A 19841-nucleotide genomic window follows, 5' to 3' on the forward strand; every position below is an offset into this window, starting at 1 on the left:
CATAGTGATCATCAGATAGCATGTCTGCTATTTTTACTACTAGACTAGATGTGGGCGCTGGCCCAGAAAATGAAGATATGAGTTGATTAGTGGAGCTTTCAAACCCCTTTGTGCTCCGTTATAAACGTAGTCCTTCATCATCATTTCACAATGCTCAATACAATTGAATTATGGAGATATAATTAAAAACAAAGACAGGCCTTTCCAGTTATATTTGAAACATGCAGAGAAGCCAAGTGCCTGTGATAGACCATTACATTAAGCAGGAGACAGTCTTTAAGAAAAAACATTTATTTCAGAACAATCAGTACCTTTTGAAGTACTCAGCCACTTCAAAAGGTGTGGTGATAATACCAATCACAACAGTACAGCATGTAACCGTCTGCTTCAGTTTCTCTGCAGCACCAAGAGTTCCTTCTCTAATCACTCTTCTCCACAGTTTACTATCATCTCTCCTCTTGGAGTAATCACGGAGTCTCTTCTTGAAACTTCATGAGGAGATTCCAGAGATTGAAACGTCCGAATGCGTCATCATGATGGTGGTGGGGGGTTATGGAGATCCTCCTCCAGTTAGCAAGGGGATCAATAATATCTGGTGTGGTCGGCTAAGCTAAAGGAGACTGAGCTGGTTCAATCAGACCCCTGCAGAGAACAGACTCTTCTCAGCCACCGACGTGTACGCACACACACACACGCACGCGCGCGCACACACACACACACACACACACACACACACACACACACACACACACACACCCGAGAGAGACACATTGAAAAAATATCCCACCCATTGCTGGCAACAGCGCTCTCCAAATAACTATTAAAGAGGGCGGTGAAAGAGATAGCACACAATTTGCATGTGATTGAGTATATATACTGTATTATATGGCTTATAAAAGATAATTTATTCCTCAATCACGCTCACATACATAAACACTTAACACACACACACACACACACAAAAATCTCACAAACTGGAACAACACAGTCTAAGCCAGTGGGTCCAGAGAATCCTTGAGGAGCTTCCAAATGGAACCTTACAGGTCTGTAACTCTTGAGTGGGTACACATGGAACCAAATACTGTAGCATTTGGTTCCATTTGTACCCACTCAGTGAATGGGGGTCCTTGAAATTAAAAAGGTTTGAGAACCACTGAGAGATGAAAGCTTGTCTTTCACACCTCGAGGGTCTTCTCTGCTCTTTCCACAGGATGTAGTAGTCCATCGTCCCCTCCACCCAGCAGTCAGGCAGAGTGATTGTGTTTGTGTGTGAATGACCCCCAGTAGCTGCAGGAGGCTTTGGGACCAGCCTGCGGCCCAGCGGGGCAGCCTGCAGGGTGGGGCTGGATCAATGTGCCGATGTCTCACAGGGAGACGAGGCCGGTCGAGGACCACGGGGCCTCGCTGCCTCCCGGCTGTAGTCTGTCAATTCCACTCATTTCCCTCCAGTGGCTTCGCCTCCCGGGATGCCTCTCAGCTGAAGAAATATGTGGATTCCTTCACCTGCTGGAGATCAAAATCACCTGGAGGGAGGTAATAATGATGGGGAGAGAGAGAGAGAGAAAGAGAGAGGTTTACAGTAGGTCCATGTATCCCATAATTTACTGGGTGTCTTTAAGTCACATACAGTATGTAGTGCTCGTCAATGTATTCATTCAGAACACAACATGACAGGTATGTTAACATGTTCAACTCATCCCATGGAAAAACTCAAAAACTCAAAAACTAGAAAATAGAAAAGTGTGCTCCTTGGAGCGCACACATCTCCAGCAGGTTGGGTTGCCTACCCAGGGCTGTGTTAGCCGTGGGGTGCCACTGTCATCGTGACAAGGACACTACGGGGGGAAATAGAGAGTTCGTACGACACGCGTAACTGTTCACGTTTACGGTGCTCCCTGTGGGCAGAGGTGAAAGTGCTTTTTGAGGTGTACCATATATATATAAAGCCTGCAACATGCGATTCCAATTTGGGGATGAGAGTTACAGCTCGGTGAAAAAGGAAATGCGCTGCTGCTGTCGGGTGGAAACCTTGCATGGCCAAAACCGTTCCTTTTTTTATTATTATTTTAAAAACATTTAAAAATAAGTGAAACTAGCCGATCTACAAGCTCACAGCGCGTCACATCACGACCTGTTGTGAGCTTGTAAATCTGCTCCACATGTGTGGGACACTCTTGGATGATGAAGTAAGGCATTAACCCAGTCATTTTAGATTTCTTTGACTATTCAAAAATAGCAGATATACAAGCTCATAGCGCGGCACCGAGTGCCGCGCTACGAGCTTGTAGATCTGCTATTTTTGAAAAATCTTGAACATTTGTGCAAATCTTTGAATATATATATTTTAAAAGCCAACATTTGTAACTCAAATATTTTGAGATGGGGGTCCGCGGCCAAATACATATCACATTTTGGGGGTCTTTGAGTTTGAGAACCACTGATATAACAACATGGGTTTAAAAAAAAAAGTTGAAATATGGAGATACAGGGTTTCTGCCCGACAACAACGAATGGGGACATATACAGTAGGCAAGGAGGGAGGGAGGGTGTGAGCACTTATCTAGGAACTAGGTGTCACTTCTTGGATGGAACCCGAGCAGACATGAAGCAGCTGTCTATGTATAGCATGATGTACACCTCGGGGCACGTCGTTCCAAGCATGACAACATGATGACTTTGACTCTTCCGAGCAGCGAGGTCATGCACTGTACCATATGGTGGGGGTCAGACGCTAGTTTGTTCAGAGGGCTGCTGGGTAAGGTCGCCGGGGGAGAATCTGTGGGTCTAGTTTCAAATCACCCTCAGCTTAAAGGGGAAGTTCACTCCCCAAATGATCAATAATTGATAGAACATATGATAGAACATTGATAATTGTTATTACTCACCCCAATTCATGGAGATTCTTTTTAGTTTTTGTCGCATTTCTAATCCAAAATTCGATGAATTGACGTTAATAGGAGGCCACGCTTAACAATAGCAAAACTAATGTTATATACAATTATCTTTTTTTAATTTCTGAAATTCTTTAGAAAAATTGTGTAATTTTCTTTTTTATCTTGTAAATTCAAGGGATATTTACTCGCAACCCAGAAATTAGTCCCGACCCATTGTTTGGGAAACACTGTTGTAAGAGACACATCCTCCTCAAAACCAGACATTAGGGCACGGCCAAGACAGGGACCATACATGAAAAGAGAAAAATGAACATTTTAAATAAAGACAAAAAAGATCAGAGAGGAGGAGAAGGCAGACACGAATAAAGAGATGTGGTACAAGCAGAAGAAGTGAAAAATGCACTCAGTGAGATGCTCCTCCATGCCACATGCTACAGTATGTATAAGAATAGGGCTAAACTTTGACCTTGTGCTATGACCTTGACCGTTGACTGATTTGAAATCAAAATGAATAAATAGCACAGGTCCTGACCCCTGACCCTACTGACCAACTTATTTGTGATCCGATTTGGATTAAAACTGCCTGAGTTATCGATGTGACCAACAAACACACTAGCAAACAAACAAACGGAGAGAAAGACCCCGGCAATCACAATATACGCCCATTCCACGCACGGGGCGTAACATAGAATGACAATTAAGAGGTCACGTCTTTTGATTTGATTTATTTTGAAAAGCAAAAACCACATGGTTACCGCAGTTCGAGGATTACCCAAGAAAGTCCTGAGACTTATTTCCGTTGAGGTCCCTAAAACATTGCAATCCCTGTCACTGTCACAAGTTAAACTACTGTTATATGTGAGTACCTCTAAGTCATGCGTTATATGACTCAATAGAAACAGTCCTCTTGCACACCTACTTACATGGGCAGGTCGCGAAAGAAAAAAAAATCACATGAAAAGAGGGTGAAGTCTTCACTTACAGAATAGTTTTTTATTGAATATACAGTAGAACATTTGGGTTCTACATTCAATAAAACATTTGGTAGCACTTGCTATGCATCCTATGTGTATAACGCATCATACACAAACTTATAAGGCATTAAATCATTTATAAAAGCTTATAAATAATCATAATTATAAACACATTATAACACATTATAAAGCTTAGTACCAAACATTTTTCTATAAGTGATGACAGTGTGCAGAACGAAACTGTATCCAAGGTGACCCAATCATCCAATCAGATCAGATGCACTTGATCGTGTACATCTGATCTTATATACCAGACTATTATCGGCTTCCTTCCCCATCTCACAGTTGAAAACAGTTGCATAAAGTAGTACTGTATATACACATACTGCTCCCTGCTTGCTGTGCCGCTCAGCACAGTGGTGTGTCACAGGTGATGCATTGAGTTATTGGCTGTCTAACTGTGCCTCTCGCCTCACTGACAGCTCAATACAGCCAAGAGGAACTGCAACTGACTGCAGCATCGCTGGACGCCAGACAGCAGGAGACATTAAATAACTTGTTTCCCCCCTTTGATAGACTCTTTTTTTCCCCCCCGTCACTCTCCAGTTCATCCACAAGCTGTTTCAGCCCTCTCTCTTTTGTATTCTGTCTCTCTTTGCGCTCCCTTAGTTTCTATTGTCACATTCTGTGGTTTCACAAATAACAGTAGTTTAACTTGTGACAGTGACAGGGATTGCAATGTTTGACACATGGTGGTGAACATTAGTTCTCCTACAGCGCCGTGTAAACCTGCGCCAGTAGGAGAAGGAAAGGAACAGAGATACGGTCTGAGGGCAGCAGCAGTGGCTCAGGAGGTAGAGTGGTCGCTTGGGCACCAGAAGGTTCTTCCTGGCTTAGCGCCGAAGTGTCCTTGAGCAATAGACACTGAACCGCTCCAACTGCTCCCCGGGTGCTGCCCATTGTTCCTAGTAGGATGGGCGGGCTAAATGCTGAGAACACATTCCAGGTACTGTGTGTCCAGATGTACTTGGCCAGTAAGTACCCCAACAACAACACAACAACTACAAGGGGACACATTTATTATTATCAGCCAAGGCGTTCCTTTATCAGGCATGCAAACAGGCCAATGGTGAAAAAGGTGACAAGTTTTTTAGGGGTACCAAACACGTTTTTAGGGGTACAAAACCCTTCGTGGTGCCCGGTGCTTGAACCCGGTTTGGTGCCCCCCGCCACCGCTTTGTCAACGGGGGGTATTATAATGTGACTCTTTACCTCCCCCTACAGGCTGGTATTATAATGTGACTCTTTACCTCCCCCTACAGGCTGGTATTATAATGTGACTCTCTACCTCCCTCTACAGGCTGGTATTATAATGTTACTCTCTACCTCCCTCTACAGGCTGGTATTATAATGTTACTCTCTACCTCCCCCTACAGGCTGGTATTATAATGTTACTCTCTACCTCCCCCTACAGGCTGGTATTATAATGTTACTCTCTACCTCCCCCTACAGGATGGTATTATAATGTTACTCTCTACCTCCCCTACAGGCTGGTATTATAATATGTTACTCTCTACCTCCCCTACAGGCTGGTATTATAATGTTACTCTCTACCTCCCCCTACAGGATGGTATTATAATGTTACTCTCTACCTCCCCTACAGGCTAGTATTATAATGTTACTCTCTACCTCCCCCTACAGGATGGTATTATAATGTTACTCTCTACCTCCCCCTACAGGCTGGTATTATAATGTTACTCTCTACCTCCCCTTACAGGCTGGTACTATAATGTTACTCTCTACCTCCCCTACAGGCTGGTATTATAATGTTACTCTCTACCTCCCCCTACAGGCTGGTATTATAATGTTACTCTCTACCTCCCCCTACAGGCTAGTATTATAATGTTACTCTCTACCTCCCCTACAGGCTGGTATTATAATGTTACTCTCTACCTCCCCTACAGGCTGGTATTATAATGTTATTACTCTCCACCTCCCCCTACAGGCTGGTATTATATTGTTACTCTCTACCTCCCCCTACAGGCTGGTATTATAATGTGACTCTCTACCTCGCCCTACAGGCTGGTATTATAATGTTACTCTCTACCTCCCCCTACAGGATGGTATTATAATGTTACTCTCTACCTCCCCCTACAGGCTGGTATTATAATGTTACTCTCTACCTCCCCCTACAGGCTGGTATTATAATGTTACTCTCTACCTCCCCCTACAGGCTGGTATTATAATGTTACTCTCTACCTCCCCTACAGGATGGTATTATAATGTTACTCTCTACCTCCCCCTACAGGATGGTATTATAATGTTACTCTCTACCTCCCCCTACAGGATGGTATTATAATGTTACTCTCTACCTCCCCTACAGGCTGGTATTATAATGTTACTCTCTACCTCCCCTTACAGGCTGGTATTATAATGTTACTCTCTACCTCCCCTACAGGCTGGTATTATAATGTTACTCTCTACCTCCCCTACAGGCTGGTATTATAATGTTACTCTCTACCTCCCCTACAGGCTGGTATTATAATGTTACTCTCTACCTCCCCTACAGGCTGGTATTATAATGTTACTCTCCACCTCCCCCTACAGGCTGGTATTATAATGTTACTCTCTACCTCCCCTACAGGCTGGTATTATAATGTTACTCTCTACCTCCCCTATAGGCTGGTATTATAATGTTACTCTCTACCTCCCCTACAGGCTGGTATTATAATGTTACTCTCCACCTCCCCCTACAGGCTGGTATTATAATATGTTACTCTCTACCTCCCCTACAGGCTGGTAGGGCCTGTAAAAGGCCAATCAAAAAGAAGGCCATCAAATAAAACGATGATTGACCTTAAATATAGTAAACATCCATCATTTACACCTAGCTGTGAAATTGGGAAGCACCTGGGGAAACTATAAAACATTCATTTACACAACAAACTGTTTTTTGCCGGTCAAAGTAAGATCTACACGTCAGGTAGAATGACTGTATCAAAGCTAATTTACCCAGATCTAAAAATGTATATCATACATGTTGGTGATTTGCCAATGGATAAAACCATGTGAATAATTTAGCAAAGACATTGTCTGAAGAATTATTCTAGCCAATGTGTCTAAAATGGTGGCTGTGGGGTAAAATTAACCAAATGCCCCAGGGTAATTGAGCTGAATATCCTAATATTAATCACTATTCATATTTTATATTATTTCTTTGCTACTCAAATTATAATTACATAATTACATTTAATTTGGATGAATATCTCATTTAAGATAAGTTTGCAATTTTATTATAATAATTGCAAATATTAAAAGGTTCAGAATAACAAAACTTTATGTAAGTAGCATTGTATTGTTTAAAAAAAACGTTAATATAATAAATAAGACTATTTGCAAGGGAAATGTGTTATTCAATTATTTTTGATAAGTGAAAACATTATTTGTTCAAGTTGTTCAAGTTTAAACTTTTAAAAACTTTTTAGAAGTTGTATTTTTTTAATATTGTTTTTGTCATAGATGCTTACTCATAATTTCGATTGATAGAAGACATCCTGAAATAAGGTTAAGTGAAAAGTGGCTCAACTTATCCCATTCTCCCCTAGCTGAGGGGGCTGTTAAATAACAACATTAAATCTACACCGTTTCAAAATCAAAGAATACAGTAAAGGTTTGGCAAAGCCTCGCTGAGCGCGCGTGTACGACACGTATGAGCACACGCGCGCGAGCACGCACGCACGCACGCACGCACGCACACACACACACACACACACACACACACACAAGTTTGTAGCTGCACACACAGACACGACGTAAAATAACAACACACTCACCACTGCAACGGATGGTCTAAAGAACGGTATAGTCCACAGTGCATGGTTTTCACGTTGTTAAAACGTTTAGCGGAGTGACTCATAAACTTTTTATCGATTCAAACATCTTCCACAACACCGCAACGAACCATAACAATGGCCCCTAGCCCAGCTGAGCTAAGGCAGCTGTTTCGTCAGCTAACGCAGGCTGCAGCTACAACTTCCTGAAGCGGGTTTTCAAAATAAAACTACCGCTGATTAGTATCATGTATCATGATTAGTCAACTGAAGCTTTATTTTGGCGTTCGTCCACGCGTTCGTCTTCCTATATCCAACCTTTGCCAGTCTATATATGTGACTGGCACAGCCTTTACAATCGACACGACACCCCCCCACCCCCCCACACATTTTCTCAACGGATCTGATTCACACAAATGACCTATTTGGATTCAAAACGGCGAATTTCGCCGAAAAGTGACACTTTTGCATGCATGCTTTATACAAAGAGGACTCTGTAGGAGAGGACAACAGGGAATGGTGGTGCATGCATTTACAACTCGTAGGCGTGTCACGATTACTACATAATCGCCTAATCGCAATTATTTGAGTTAATCGCAATTATTTTTGCATAATCGTCATAATCGTTTCCAGGTTCATAAATGTTTAAATCTTTTTTTTTAAATAATGGAAATAGCAGATCTACAAGCTACAAGCTCCATCAGGTATCATACCTGACAAAGACCCACACAGGTCGAAACGTTACCTTAAATACATGTTCTACTGGGAGCTACAGACCAGTGTGCGCTGTGTGGACTGCCTTTCTTCAAAATTAATCATCCAGTAAAATGTCATAATCGTGACAGCCCTACCACCTTGCATCCTTCCCGACTTGCGTGGTCCGAGTAGGCCGATGCCCTTTAGTTAATTCTCACAATCCCTCAATGCATTCCTCCAGAAATCCATTTTATTAAAGTGTGTGTCAGGCAGTGCTGAATGGGAACTCGGGAAGGAGGAAGCCAGTCCAAATAATGATTCTGTCTTTTTCAAAGCCATTTTCACTTTGTTCATGCCGCATTTGCAAATTACTGTCTGCCTGCAAATGAATGCAATCACAGGAAAGTCTGATGTTTCATCACACATACAGTATTTGTGAAAAATGATGTCGTTATCCTGGGGAAAAGAATAATGAATGAAAAGAAAATCATTTTTGATTTTTTGGGGGGGAATAACATCACAAAGTGCCTTTGTAGACATGCATTTAGTCGGCTAGAGAGAGAGGCTTCAAAATAGAGAGAATATAAATAATTTGACATTTTGAATAACGAATAGCCATCAGAATCTCAGAGGTGAGAAATACTAGTGGTTTAATCTTCATTCAGGGAGGCTGGTGCCGAACATTGTGTACAGTATAGGCACACGCCAAGTACAGTCACATCATGTAAACATCCACAACAAACACACAATCATGCACACAAACAAGCAAGCAAGCGCAAGTAACACAATTCCGTGGTCCAAACTCCTGTCTGTTCTCAGCCCTGTAAGCTGATTATCCCAAGGACGGACACAATTAACCCATTGACACCGGGAACGCATCTGTGTCATGCTTTGCATTTCTTTGGCTATTCATAAAAAAATAATAAATAAATAAATAAAAAACAGCAGATATAGAAGCTAATAGCGCGGCACTCGGTGCCGCGCTATGAGCTTGTAGATCTGCTATTTTTGAAAAACTTGTGAAAATGTGTAATTTTTGAATATATATGTTTTTTTAAAGCGAACGTTTTTAACTCAAATCTTTGCTTCTGGGGGATTCTACAAATGTCTTCTAAATCCTAAATCCTTTTATAAATGTGTATTATGTTGCTATAATATCAGTGGTTCTCAAACTTTTTCCATGTCAAGGACCACCCAAAATGTTGTTCCAGGGACTTCCCCAGAAGAGTTAAAAATGTTCGCTTGAACTATATATTCAAAGATTTGCACAAATCATGATTTCCCCCCAAAAATAGCAGATCTACAAGCTCATAGCGCGGCACTCGGTGCCACGCTATGAGCTTGTATATCTGCTATTTTTTAATAGCCAAAGTCTAAAATAATGGTCAAATTGGTTACACAGATGTGTTTCCCGGTCTTAATGGGTTAACAATGGTCAATTTACACTGCCCAGATGCCAGCGACAAACATCCGGTAACTGTGCAGATTGAGATTGAGCGAGAGTGTCCACGCAAACAGCAAAGCCAACGTTCACCTGACAGGCAGGCGGATGACGCCTCTACCTCTGCTGCCACAGCAACAGTTGACAGGACACAACAACAGGCATAGAGACTCCCATTGACGATAATACAGGATGACAGGGAAGTCTCTATAACAGTATTTATAAATGGGTTGGGCTCAGTGTTGATTTCGTCGACTAAAACTATGACGAAAAATGTTCTTCGACTACCTTTTTTCACTGACGAAAACTAAATAAAAACGAACTAAAAACTAGGCTACGATGACTAAAACTAAGACTAAATATATTTACACTTTCGTCAACAAATAAAAACTAGACTAAAATGTTATGGAGGGATCTAGTGGAGAAGAGATCCAGTAGAACTGAAAGACAAGTAATTTTATGTTTGGTTGTGCTCGGGTGTTGATAGCAGATCTACAAGCTCGCGACGCGTTGTGAGCTTGTAGATCTGCTATTTTCAGCATGCAACCAAGTGTAAAATCAGCCATTATGACTCCATCAAGGCACTGCCAACATACATTTTAGTCGACTAAATGTAGATTATAGTCGACTATAATCTTATGATATTTAGTCGACTAAAACTAGACAAAAACTAAAACAATTCAGATGACTAAAATATGACTAAAACAAAATGGAATTTTATCAAAAGACTATGACTAAAACTAAATCAAATCATTTGCTGTCAAAACCAACACTGTGCTGCCACAGCAACAGTTGACAGGACACAACAACAGGCACAGACTCCCATTGACGGTAATACAGGATGACAGGGACGTGTCTATTACAGTATTTATAAATGGGTTGGGCTCAACTCAAGGGCTCTCAGGTACAAAGGAGGATGGATGCCTCTCAGGACACACGTTGAAAGTAACTTTTTTCAGCTTGCGTAGCCAGTTTGTGTGCGTGTTCGGATCAAAAAAAGGTCAGGATAATCTCTCGGGGCAACAGTTGCAGCAAGAGACTGTGACAACGGTGTCACACAGTTGTTTCTCCAACAGTGCTTCCAGAGTATGGACGATGAGTGATGGACAGCTGCAAATTAGCTACTATCAAAGCCATCTAAGACTGGCTCCGTGTTGAGGTCCAATTACAAAACACTGAGCAATTAGAGTGCAGGGTCACAAAAGGGTTCTCTATGCGGTCATCCAATTAAACAGGATCAGTGCTAGCTAGAGTCCTATAACGCTAACCTCACAACAGGCCGTTAGGACAGACAAGTTCTGCCTCTTCCCAATTATGTGAAAAACAATGGACAAGTAACTGTGCTTTATTCTTGTTCGAAATGCTATACCAAGGCTCAGAGAGGCCAGGCTGAGCCAGGGCCAGTGTTTGGGGCCCCCCAGGGGACATGGCTGTAGCACTGACCTGTCTGGGGCACTTTGGCCAGCAGCTGCATCAGCTTCCTGTACTCCTGGTACTTCTTGTTCTTCATCTCAGACCTGCAGCAAAGAAAAGAGAATAGTAAATAAGAAAAAGAGGTTGCGCATCAACAATAGGTCTTCTCAGTGGAGTGCTAGACCCAAAGTCCAGTATACACATCAAAATAAGGAATTTAAAAAATCCAAAAAGCGTAGCACATCCTAAATTTCAATTAAATGGAGGACAAAGTACTCACATTTCCACTTTCTTTATTGCACACACCAATAAATGAAGGCTTAAGCGTTTCGGCTATGAGCCTTCCTCAGAGCAGTTGCTCTGAGGAAAGTACTTTGTCATCCATTTAATTGAAATGTTGGATGTGCTACCCTTTTGGGATTTTTTAAATTCCTTATTTTGAAAAGAGAACAGTGTTAGTATCTTGGAAAACGACACGCTGGAGTTTTGCTAATGGCGACCCTGAAGCCAACTTGTAGGATATTGAGTGTACTATTTTATTGTTATTTATGTGATAACATATAAGTCATAATAATAATTACGTATGTTATTAATGTAGCTAAACGGCTGGTATACTCCACTCTGTTGGTCTGTCTGTCTGTCTGTCCAAACCGTTCAAGCGCTGCCAAAATACAAACTCATTGTCAATGATATATATCCGTGTCCTGATTGACTGACAGAACACACAACATAACATTTTTAGATCTAAATGTATTAAAATACATGGCAGACTTACTCATAATTTGTATGTTTTTGTTTTAAATGTAATGTGGTATGGTCTATTTGTACATCCTCTCACACATGCAACTAGTCTAGGCTAATCTGATGCAACCTATAGTCTAGGCTAAGCAAGAGAGGGAAAGAGAGAATTAAGGGAGGAAAGTGTGCATGTGTGAGGTGGGTGGGCGGGTGTTACTATGCAAGTATAGGATAGATGTACAGTAGGTAGGTAGGTGTCCAATTATCTCACAGAGAAATAAGATATTGTACTGTATCAACCCGAGGTCAGTGAGAAGGATGATACGAGGGTTTACACACAAACACACACACACACACACACACACACACACACACACACACACACACACACACCGAGTATATATATATAGAACATAAACTAATGCTGGAAAAAAAGTGTGAAAACTTTTAGCCGTCTATTTAAAACCCTCGAGCCAGCCAAGACTGTTTGACAGCACTGTTAAAAGCATTAACTCTTCTCTCCTTGACTGTGCTTGCATGTCCAGGCGGACCCGGTTTGTGTCCATACCATAACACACTGTAATGGTCTCAACCAGGACACAAACATCTCACCGCTTATACACAAAGGGACAGAATGACAGCAGCTGTAAACAGCTGCCACGGATGCTTTAAAACCCATGGTCTATGCTACTGCTATAGCATGAGCAACGCCCCCAGTCTGTGTCTTATTTACAGGGCCCCAAGCAAAGAAACTTGTCCTTTTCATTGTACATTTCCCAGCATTTTCTTTTCCCTCCGTTTTGCCTTTACTGCACCGTTATTATCATTGCATGCATGCATTCCAGGATAAAACCTAAATTCAAATGCTCATGACTTATTAAATCCACAGTGAGGGTTAGCCAACATTAGTTAGTTATTCAGGTATAATTGGTATTGTTTTAATGACATAGGAGAAAAAGTCAACACGTGTCAAATCTAAAAATAAAGACAGTAGTGGAAGAATTGTCTTTTTTTAAAATGTATGAGCAGAAAGAGAAGGGGGGCGCAGTCGGTAGCGCTGTCGCCTCACAGCTAGAAGGTCCTGGGTTCGATTCCCGCCGGGGACGCTGTGGGCGCTGGGGGAGTGTCTTCTCCTCCGCGTCATCAGCGTCCATACCCTGGGTGGGGTTGGCGAAAGGGCCTACTCTGTGAGGAGTTTGCATGTTCTCCCCGTGTCTCCTAGGGTAGTTAATACCCTCATAAAAACATGTAGTAATCCTGGTCGCTATATCGCCTCCCCCATGACAGCCGGGCGCCTGATGGAGGGGAAGGGAACTGGTTGGAATAACGTGTTCCTTCCACGCACTACAGTACGTCCAACCGGGGAAACTCCCCCCTGTCAGGTGACAAGAAGGTCAGTTGGCTCTCATGCATTGAAGGAGGCATGAGCTTGGCTCTGGGCTCCCTAGGCTGGTGGGGGGAGTGTAGCGCCCAGGATCACTTAGATAATTGGCACCGGGTGAAAAAGGGTTACAAAATTGTGGGATAAAATAAAAAAAATACTAAAATAAAACTAACTTTGATGATGGGAGCAAGAGAGGACAACCCAACTTCTACATCACACAGTACCGTATTGTCCTAGACATCTGAATTGTTCTCTCAATAGAGTTAGCTATGCAAGCAGATAAAATGCTTGTGTCGCATATTTCTTCTTCAGGATATGCTCTGTTGCATTTCCTCATTTGTATTCCTTTCCCTACATGCACACTTTTGGTAGAAGTTTGCCAGCGATTACACCAGCCATTTGACGGTGATATCCTAACTGCTGCCGTACACAATAAATGTGTCACTGTTGCATTGTGCTGTACATAAGTATCTATTTCTACAACATACTGTGCATAATCAATTTGCATGAGCCGAAGGCGGAAAATATTCATGGTGGCAATTCACATTTACATTATGTGAGGAAAATGCAACCCGATTTCAAAGGAGGGCCTTGTGCTGGTACCAGATGAATCGGGCTTTGGAATGAAATACGGATGAATTAGGCTTTTATTTGGATACAGGCTGAGATAACTGGTCATGCATGGCATCAAGGCAGCCTTATTATGTTCTTTACAGGGCTCTTGGTACGTGTGTGCACGTGTGTCTCCGTATACCGAGTCTGTGGGCATGTGCTGTATACAGTAGAATATTCAGTATTAATTCATCCATTTGTAACTAAAAGGATCCTTAATGGTCCATTCGGTAAAATGTTACATTCTCAGAGTTGAAATAACAGAGGATTTGTGTATATATATATACACACACACACAGGTAAATAGACTCACAGAATCCCAGAGCAGTATTTGTGCAGCAGGAAGTTGGACAGCTCTTGAAGGATCGGCTCGCTGTGCAGGGCCACAAACTGCTCCCGACAGACCTGACAGAGAGCACAGAGAGAGGAAGGGAGAAATGGACTACATTGAGTCAGGCCGTCCTAAAACAATCAACCTGAGTCGTTCCCCAGATCATTCTACCCGTGGCTCTAATAGTAGCCTTTGGACCAGGCTCAAAGATGGACGGTGGCAGGGAGAAAGATTGAGGGAAGAGAGCGAGGGAGAGCATCACTCCACCAGCCCAAACCAACCAAATGGATGGTTTCCCCGGCAGCATAGTGACTGAAACACAGCTCTGTTGTAGATCCATTATTAGGCACTACACAGCCTGGCCATTTGTCTTTTCTACACTGTGTGGGCTGTGTGAACTAGACTACCGGCTGTAGTGTTTCTTTTTCCTTCAGTACTGTCTGCAGGGGTATAAAGTAACTATGTACATGTGCTCAAGTACTGTACTTGAGGACAAATTTGAGGTATTTACACTTTACTGGACTATTCCAGTAAAGTACTTTTACTTCTACTCCACTACATCTCAGTCAAATAATAATCACTAAAATGATTTGAAAACTTTAGCTTTCACACCGCACATTTATTTTACCTATGGGGCGGAATCTGCCAATGCTTTGTCAATGCAAATGCATGGATTCGCAAGAAAGATATGCAAGACCATGGCATGAATCCACGCATATGCATCGACAAAGCATTGGAAGATTCCGCCACATAGGTAAAAAAAATCCGGACTTTTACTTGTAACAGAGTACTTCTACATGATGGTATTGATACTTTTACTTTTACACTAAGAAATGTGAGTACTTTTTCCACCACTGACTGTCTGTTATGAGATGTGTCAGTAAAGTAAACCAAAAGCCATAATCTCCTCTCCCGTTCTACTGGCTATATAAGCCGTCATGTGCTCAAAGGGTAAATTAATGCAGAAACTGAAAGTAGAGAGGGTTTTTGTTTTGAGTTACAACAGCGAGGAAAGAAAAGGAAGAGGAGGAGGGAGGAAAGGAGGGTGAGAGAAAACGCCATTCATTTTATCTACTGGTCGGGAGTAATTTTACACCTGCTTGAAGAATGGATTAGCTGGTGCTGATATAAAAGAGCTGTGTCATATTGCTTTGGTGTCGACTAAGATGTTTTATGCCCTGTCGCTGTCTCCATGTTCAATTGCCTGTGTAATGAGGGAGGTTCGCACGTTCACAGTTCAGGAGACAGAATGTGAGAGAAAGCGGATGCACTGCGAGAGTGATGGCAGGGTTATAACTCCTCTGAGATCAGACGGGGACATTAAAATCATAACTTGGCTCTGAAGCTGGATACACAGAAATAAAAAGAAAGAAAGAATAAAGAGGGGGGTTATGGTAATTTGGCCCATTTTTATGACAGAGCCGTTTCCCAGTCTGAGCTTGAAAACAAGCAATAGTCACCGGGGAGGGGCAGACGCACTCATTTATACAACAGAATAGGCACGGCGTGGTGCAGACATATGGTGCTACCTGCTGCCAGCAGCATGTACACTTATGGAGGAGAATGGATCTGGGTCCACCAGAGCTGTTTCTTCTGCATCACTTAGCAGATGGTTTAGGGCCTTAGGGGGAAGGATTCCACTGCAATGAGACTGCTCATAACTGTGTTTGAGGCGTGGCACCGTTTTGCTTGAAAAGTTGAAATCTTTTGTAACTTTAATGAAACCATTGCCCCAAATGCAACAAAAAACATTCTTAGATCCTCAATGCTGTCAGGAACGCGTGATTTGGGAACATACGGGACCGGTTGGCAAACCCCGCCCCCGACTGTCTCCACTGGCTGAATCACGCCTGCTTGAAAAGGTACATAGGTGGGCCTTTCATGCCACGCAGTTAGTGACAGGACTCTGTTACTAAAAAAACACAATATAAAAGACAGCTTTTGTGCATTTGTGCAGTAGGAGAGGCCCTATTTTCTTGTACAGTTTGCGGTATGTACGGTTCTCATTTTTGGTGGAATAGTCGAGTACAGTACTTAGATATATGACAGTACAGACTACTGAGACTATGGTGATGAGAATTATCAATATAGCATCCATGATCCATCCATCTGCAGGCTGGCAGACGGCTGTTACTTAATCCATTGAAATAAAAAAAAAGGAACGGAGGGTTTTCTGCTGAGGAAACAGCAATGAAAGCAACCAATACCAGAATAATAATCATTTCAATATATTCTATATATCATTATCACAGGGATGCGGGGGTTAACAGAGCTGCTCCTTCAGTCTAAAATCTCCTCATTCCACTCGCGAGGCGGGGTTTGCAAACCGGTCCCGTACGTTCCCAAATCACGCGTCAGGAACATGGAGCGGAACTAGCAGGAAAACAGGTTGTTTGATACCTTGTTCATGATGTCCACCGAGGGGGCATGGGTCCAGAAACAATCATGGACTGAGACGAATGTCAGGCCGGCACTAGAGGAGAAGGGAAGGGAGAGGAGAGGAGAGGAGAGGAGAGGAGAGGAGAGGACCGAGAGAGAGAGAGATACAGTACATCAAATAGCAACAGACAGCTATAATCCAGGCAGCAATTTTCTGAAGCCACAGCAGATCACTGACCACCCAGTGTGTGCCTAGTATAGAGCGATCAATCAAGTGGCCCGGTTATGTGATATGAACTAAAATTGGTACAGAACATGCAATTACTGCGTGTATTCATACATGCAATTACTTGCATGAGTGAATACAATGCATTTGGGTTTTTTGAGTTACAGGAGACCCAGGGAGTCTGGGGAGAAGTCTTACGAAAAGTAAGTTCTGAAAAATGAATCCGTATTGATTGACATTTTTATTGACAAAACGTGCATATCAAAAGGATAAAACACAAAAAAAAACTTGAGGGCTTATTTCTATGGTGGTCCTTTGAGGGGAAATGTGTGTGCAAACTGAATACTGTGTGTGTGTGTGTGTGTGTGCGTGTGTGTGTGTGTGTGTGTGTACTTGTACTGCTATTTTTGCGAGAACTAAACGTCCTTATAAAGGATAGCAAGATGAGAAAAATTAGACAGGTTAGACCTGTGTTTATGGCTAGGAGTAGAGTTAGGTTAAGGATAAGTTTAAGGTTAGGCATGTAGTGGTGATGGTTAAGGTCATGGCTAGAGCAGGGGTATTCAACAGGGGGTCCGGGACCCCTAGGGGGTCCTCAGAGTTACTATAGGGGGTCCGCCAAATCTTTGTGTGATAGGATTTAGTTTTTTTACATTAACCACTTGAACCCTAGAATTCCTTTTCTGAGGGGAACATTAGCCGAAACTGCCTCGCAGCTGCGAGGCGTTGAGAGCTTGTAGATCGGCTATTTTTGGCAAAGAGGTATAGGTGTAGAGGGAAAAAAGAGCAGACCACGTAAACAAAAAATGTTGAATCTGAAACACAATTTTATACGATATAGAGGGGGGTCCCTGCGCCATCTCTCTCTCAGCTAGGGGGTCCTTGGAAACGTTGAAGACCCCTGGGCTAGAGGTTAAGGAATGAATAGCCAATGGAAATATGTCCTTTGTGTAGCAGTACAAGAATGTGTGTGTGTGTGTGTGTGTGTGTGTGTGTGTGTGTGTGTGTGTGTGTGTGTGTGTGTGTGTGTGTGTGTGTGTGTGTGGGGGTTGCATACCTGTAGCAACGGAGAGCAGTCAGCATCATGTGCGTAGAGTCTAGAGAGTGAATGAAGTTAGGAGGGAAGGCATTCTTCTGTTTCATCGTGTCTGGTCTCCTAAAGACGTTTGGAACATGAGCGTGTGAGAGGTTAGACAGACACACAAACAGCTCATGTACTCATCCTGTTGTAAACCTGCTGTCTGTACCTTCACTTTGTCTGTGTTGCTATGTTTTGTTCTTTGATGTTCACAACGACTCCACTGTCTACGACCTTTGTTTATAGAACCTGCTAAATCACAGCGGCACCAACTAAGAGTCATCCTTTGTAACTTTAACCCATTAAGACCTGGAACGCATCTGTGTCACTTTTTGATTTGAGCTAAAAAAAAGCATAATTTTACACTTTGGCTATTCAAAAATAGCAGATCTACAAGCTCGTAGCGCGGCACTCGGTGCCGTGCTACGAGCTTGTAGATCTGCTATTTTTGAATAATCTGCTATTTTTGAAAAATCGTGAAAATGTGGGCAAATCTTTGAATATATATTATTTCAAAGCATTTTTTTTTAACTAAAATCTTTGCTTCTGGGGATCCCTGGAACAACATATTTTGAGATGGGGGTCCGCGGCCAAATACACATTATTTTGGGGGTCCTTGACTATTATGAAAAAGTTTGAGAACCACTGGTATAGCAACATACGTTTTTTAGAAAACTGTTGGGGTTTAGAAGAAATATGTAGAATCGTCAACATAATCTGCCGTGGCACTGAGCTGAGAGGATGGCAGAAAAATGACTTATCTTGATTTACAATACACTTACAACATGACGGTGTGGCTAGTCTATGACATCAGTCATCTATGATGTTAATACTCGATACTATTCAGTTGTCTCCATATCTGGACATGGTTCAGGTTCCTGCCTGATCTGACCGCCATTGACATCCATTATAAAATGTATGTTATATTTAAAAGAAATATAAAATATGTGTGCAAGAAATGTGGAGTGGATCAGTCCAGTGGTTTGGGAGATTAGCCCTGGACAGACAGACTTATATAGACCCTTTTGGTGTTGACAAAACCAGCAGTGAGAAAGCACCTTTCTAATACTGTCTACAAACAGTATATATTCCCATTATCCAGAGATTTTGCAGAATAGAATATTTCTAATGGCCTCTAGTTTGTGTTTATTTGCCTTTCAAATTGTTAGACATTTTCATAGTAGGTCCCAAGGACTTAAGGCACCAAACCAGCTTTCATTCCTTGTTATCTCTCCTGTCAGTATAACCCTGTGAGCGTGCCAAAAACGTCAGTGTAATTTTAGACGCTCAGCTTAAACTTTCAGAAGCACATCACCAACATCTCCAAGACTGCCTTTTATCATCTAAGGAACATATCTAAAGTTAGATCATTCCCGTCAGTCAGATTCTGAAAAGCTGGTTCGTGCTTAATGCACTCTCTGCTGGACTGACAAAGCAGGTGTTACATAAAGTCGCTTGTTCAGAATGCTGCAGCCAGAGTAAAAAAAAGGAATGTTTTATACACACTCCTTTTTTTATCGTCTCGTCACTGGCTCACCGACTTTAAAGTGCTTCTTATCGTTTTTATATCTGTGAATGTCTCAGCTCCGTCGTATGTTTCTGCCATGCTCACTGCATACGCACCGACCACATCCCTTAGATCATCAGATAAAGGTCTGCTCTCTAAACCTTGAATAATGTCTAAATCAGGTTATGGTGTTTTCAGTTACTACCGTCCTCCTTCCCTCTAGGGAATTCTGTACCACTTGAACTAAAGCGTGCTAAGAACAAAATGACATGGCTGTGGAGCCAACCAATGCATTCCTTTGCCAAAGTCCCTTTCGGCAATTCTTGCACCTCCAAGAT

The 19841-nt window shown here is 42.3% G+C and overlaps 1 protein-coding gene across 1 annotated transcript in view; it reads right to left on the reverse strand.

The window, feature by feature from the left end:
• Positions 1-275: 275 nt before the first annotated feature.
• Positions 276-19841, reverse strand: part of polrmt (polymerase (RNA) mitochondrial (DNA directed)) — a 91955-nt gene continuing 72389 nt past the window's right edge. Inside the window, exons 17-21 of the mRNA XM_084066473.1 lie at positions 17976-18074; positions 16714-16786; positions 14296-14387; positions 11279-11352; positions 276-1523 (exon numbers count right to left, since the gene is read on the reverse strand). Of these exons, the coding sequence (XP_083922599.1) occupies positions 1474-1523; positions 11279-11352; positions 14296-14387; positions 16714-16786; positions 17976-18074 (388 nt within the window). The 3' untranslated portion in view covers positions 276-1473. The remainder of the gene's footprint in view (positions 1524-11278; positions 11353-14295; positions 14388-16713; positions 16787-17975; positions 18075-19841) is intronic.

Source organism: Gymnoscopelus microlampas (genome assembly GCF_963454915.1).
Source record: "Gymnoscopelus microlampas genome assembly, chromosome: 9".
Taxonomy (NCBI): domain Eukaryota; kingdom Metazoa; phylum Chordata; class Actinopteri; order Myctophiformes; family Myctophidae; genus Gymnoscopelus; species Gymnoscopelus microlampas.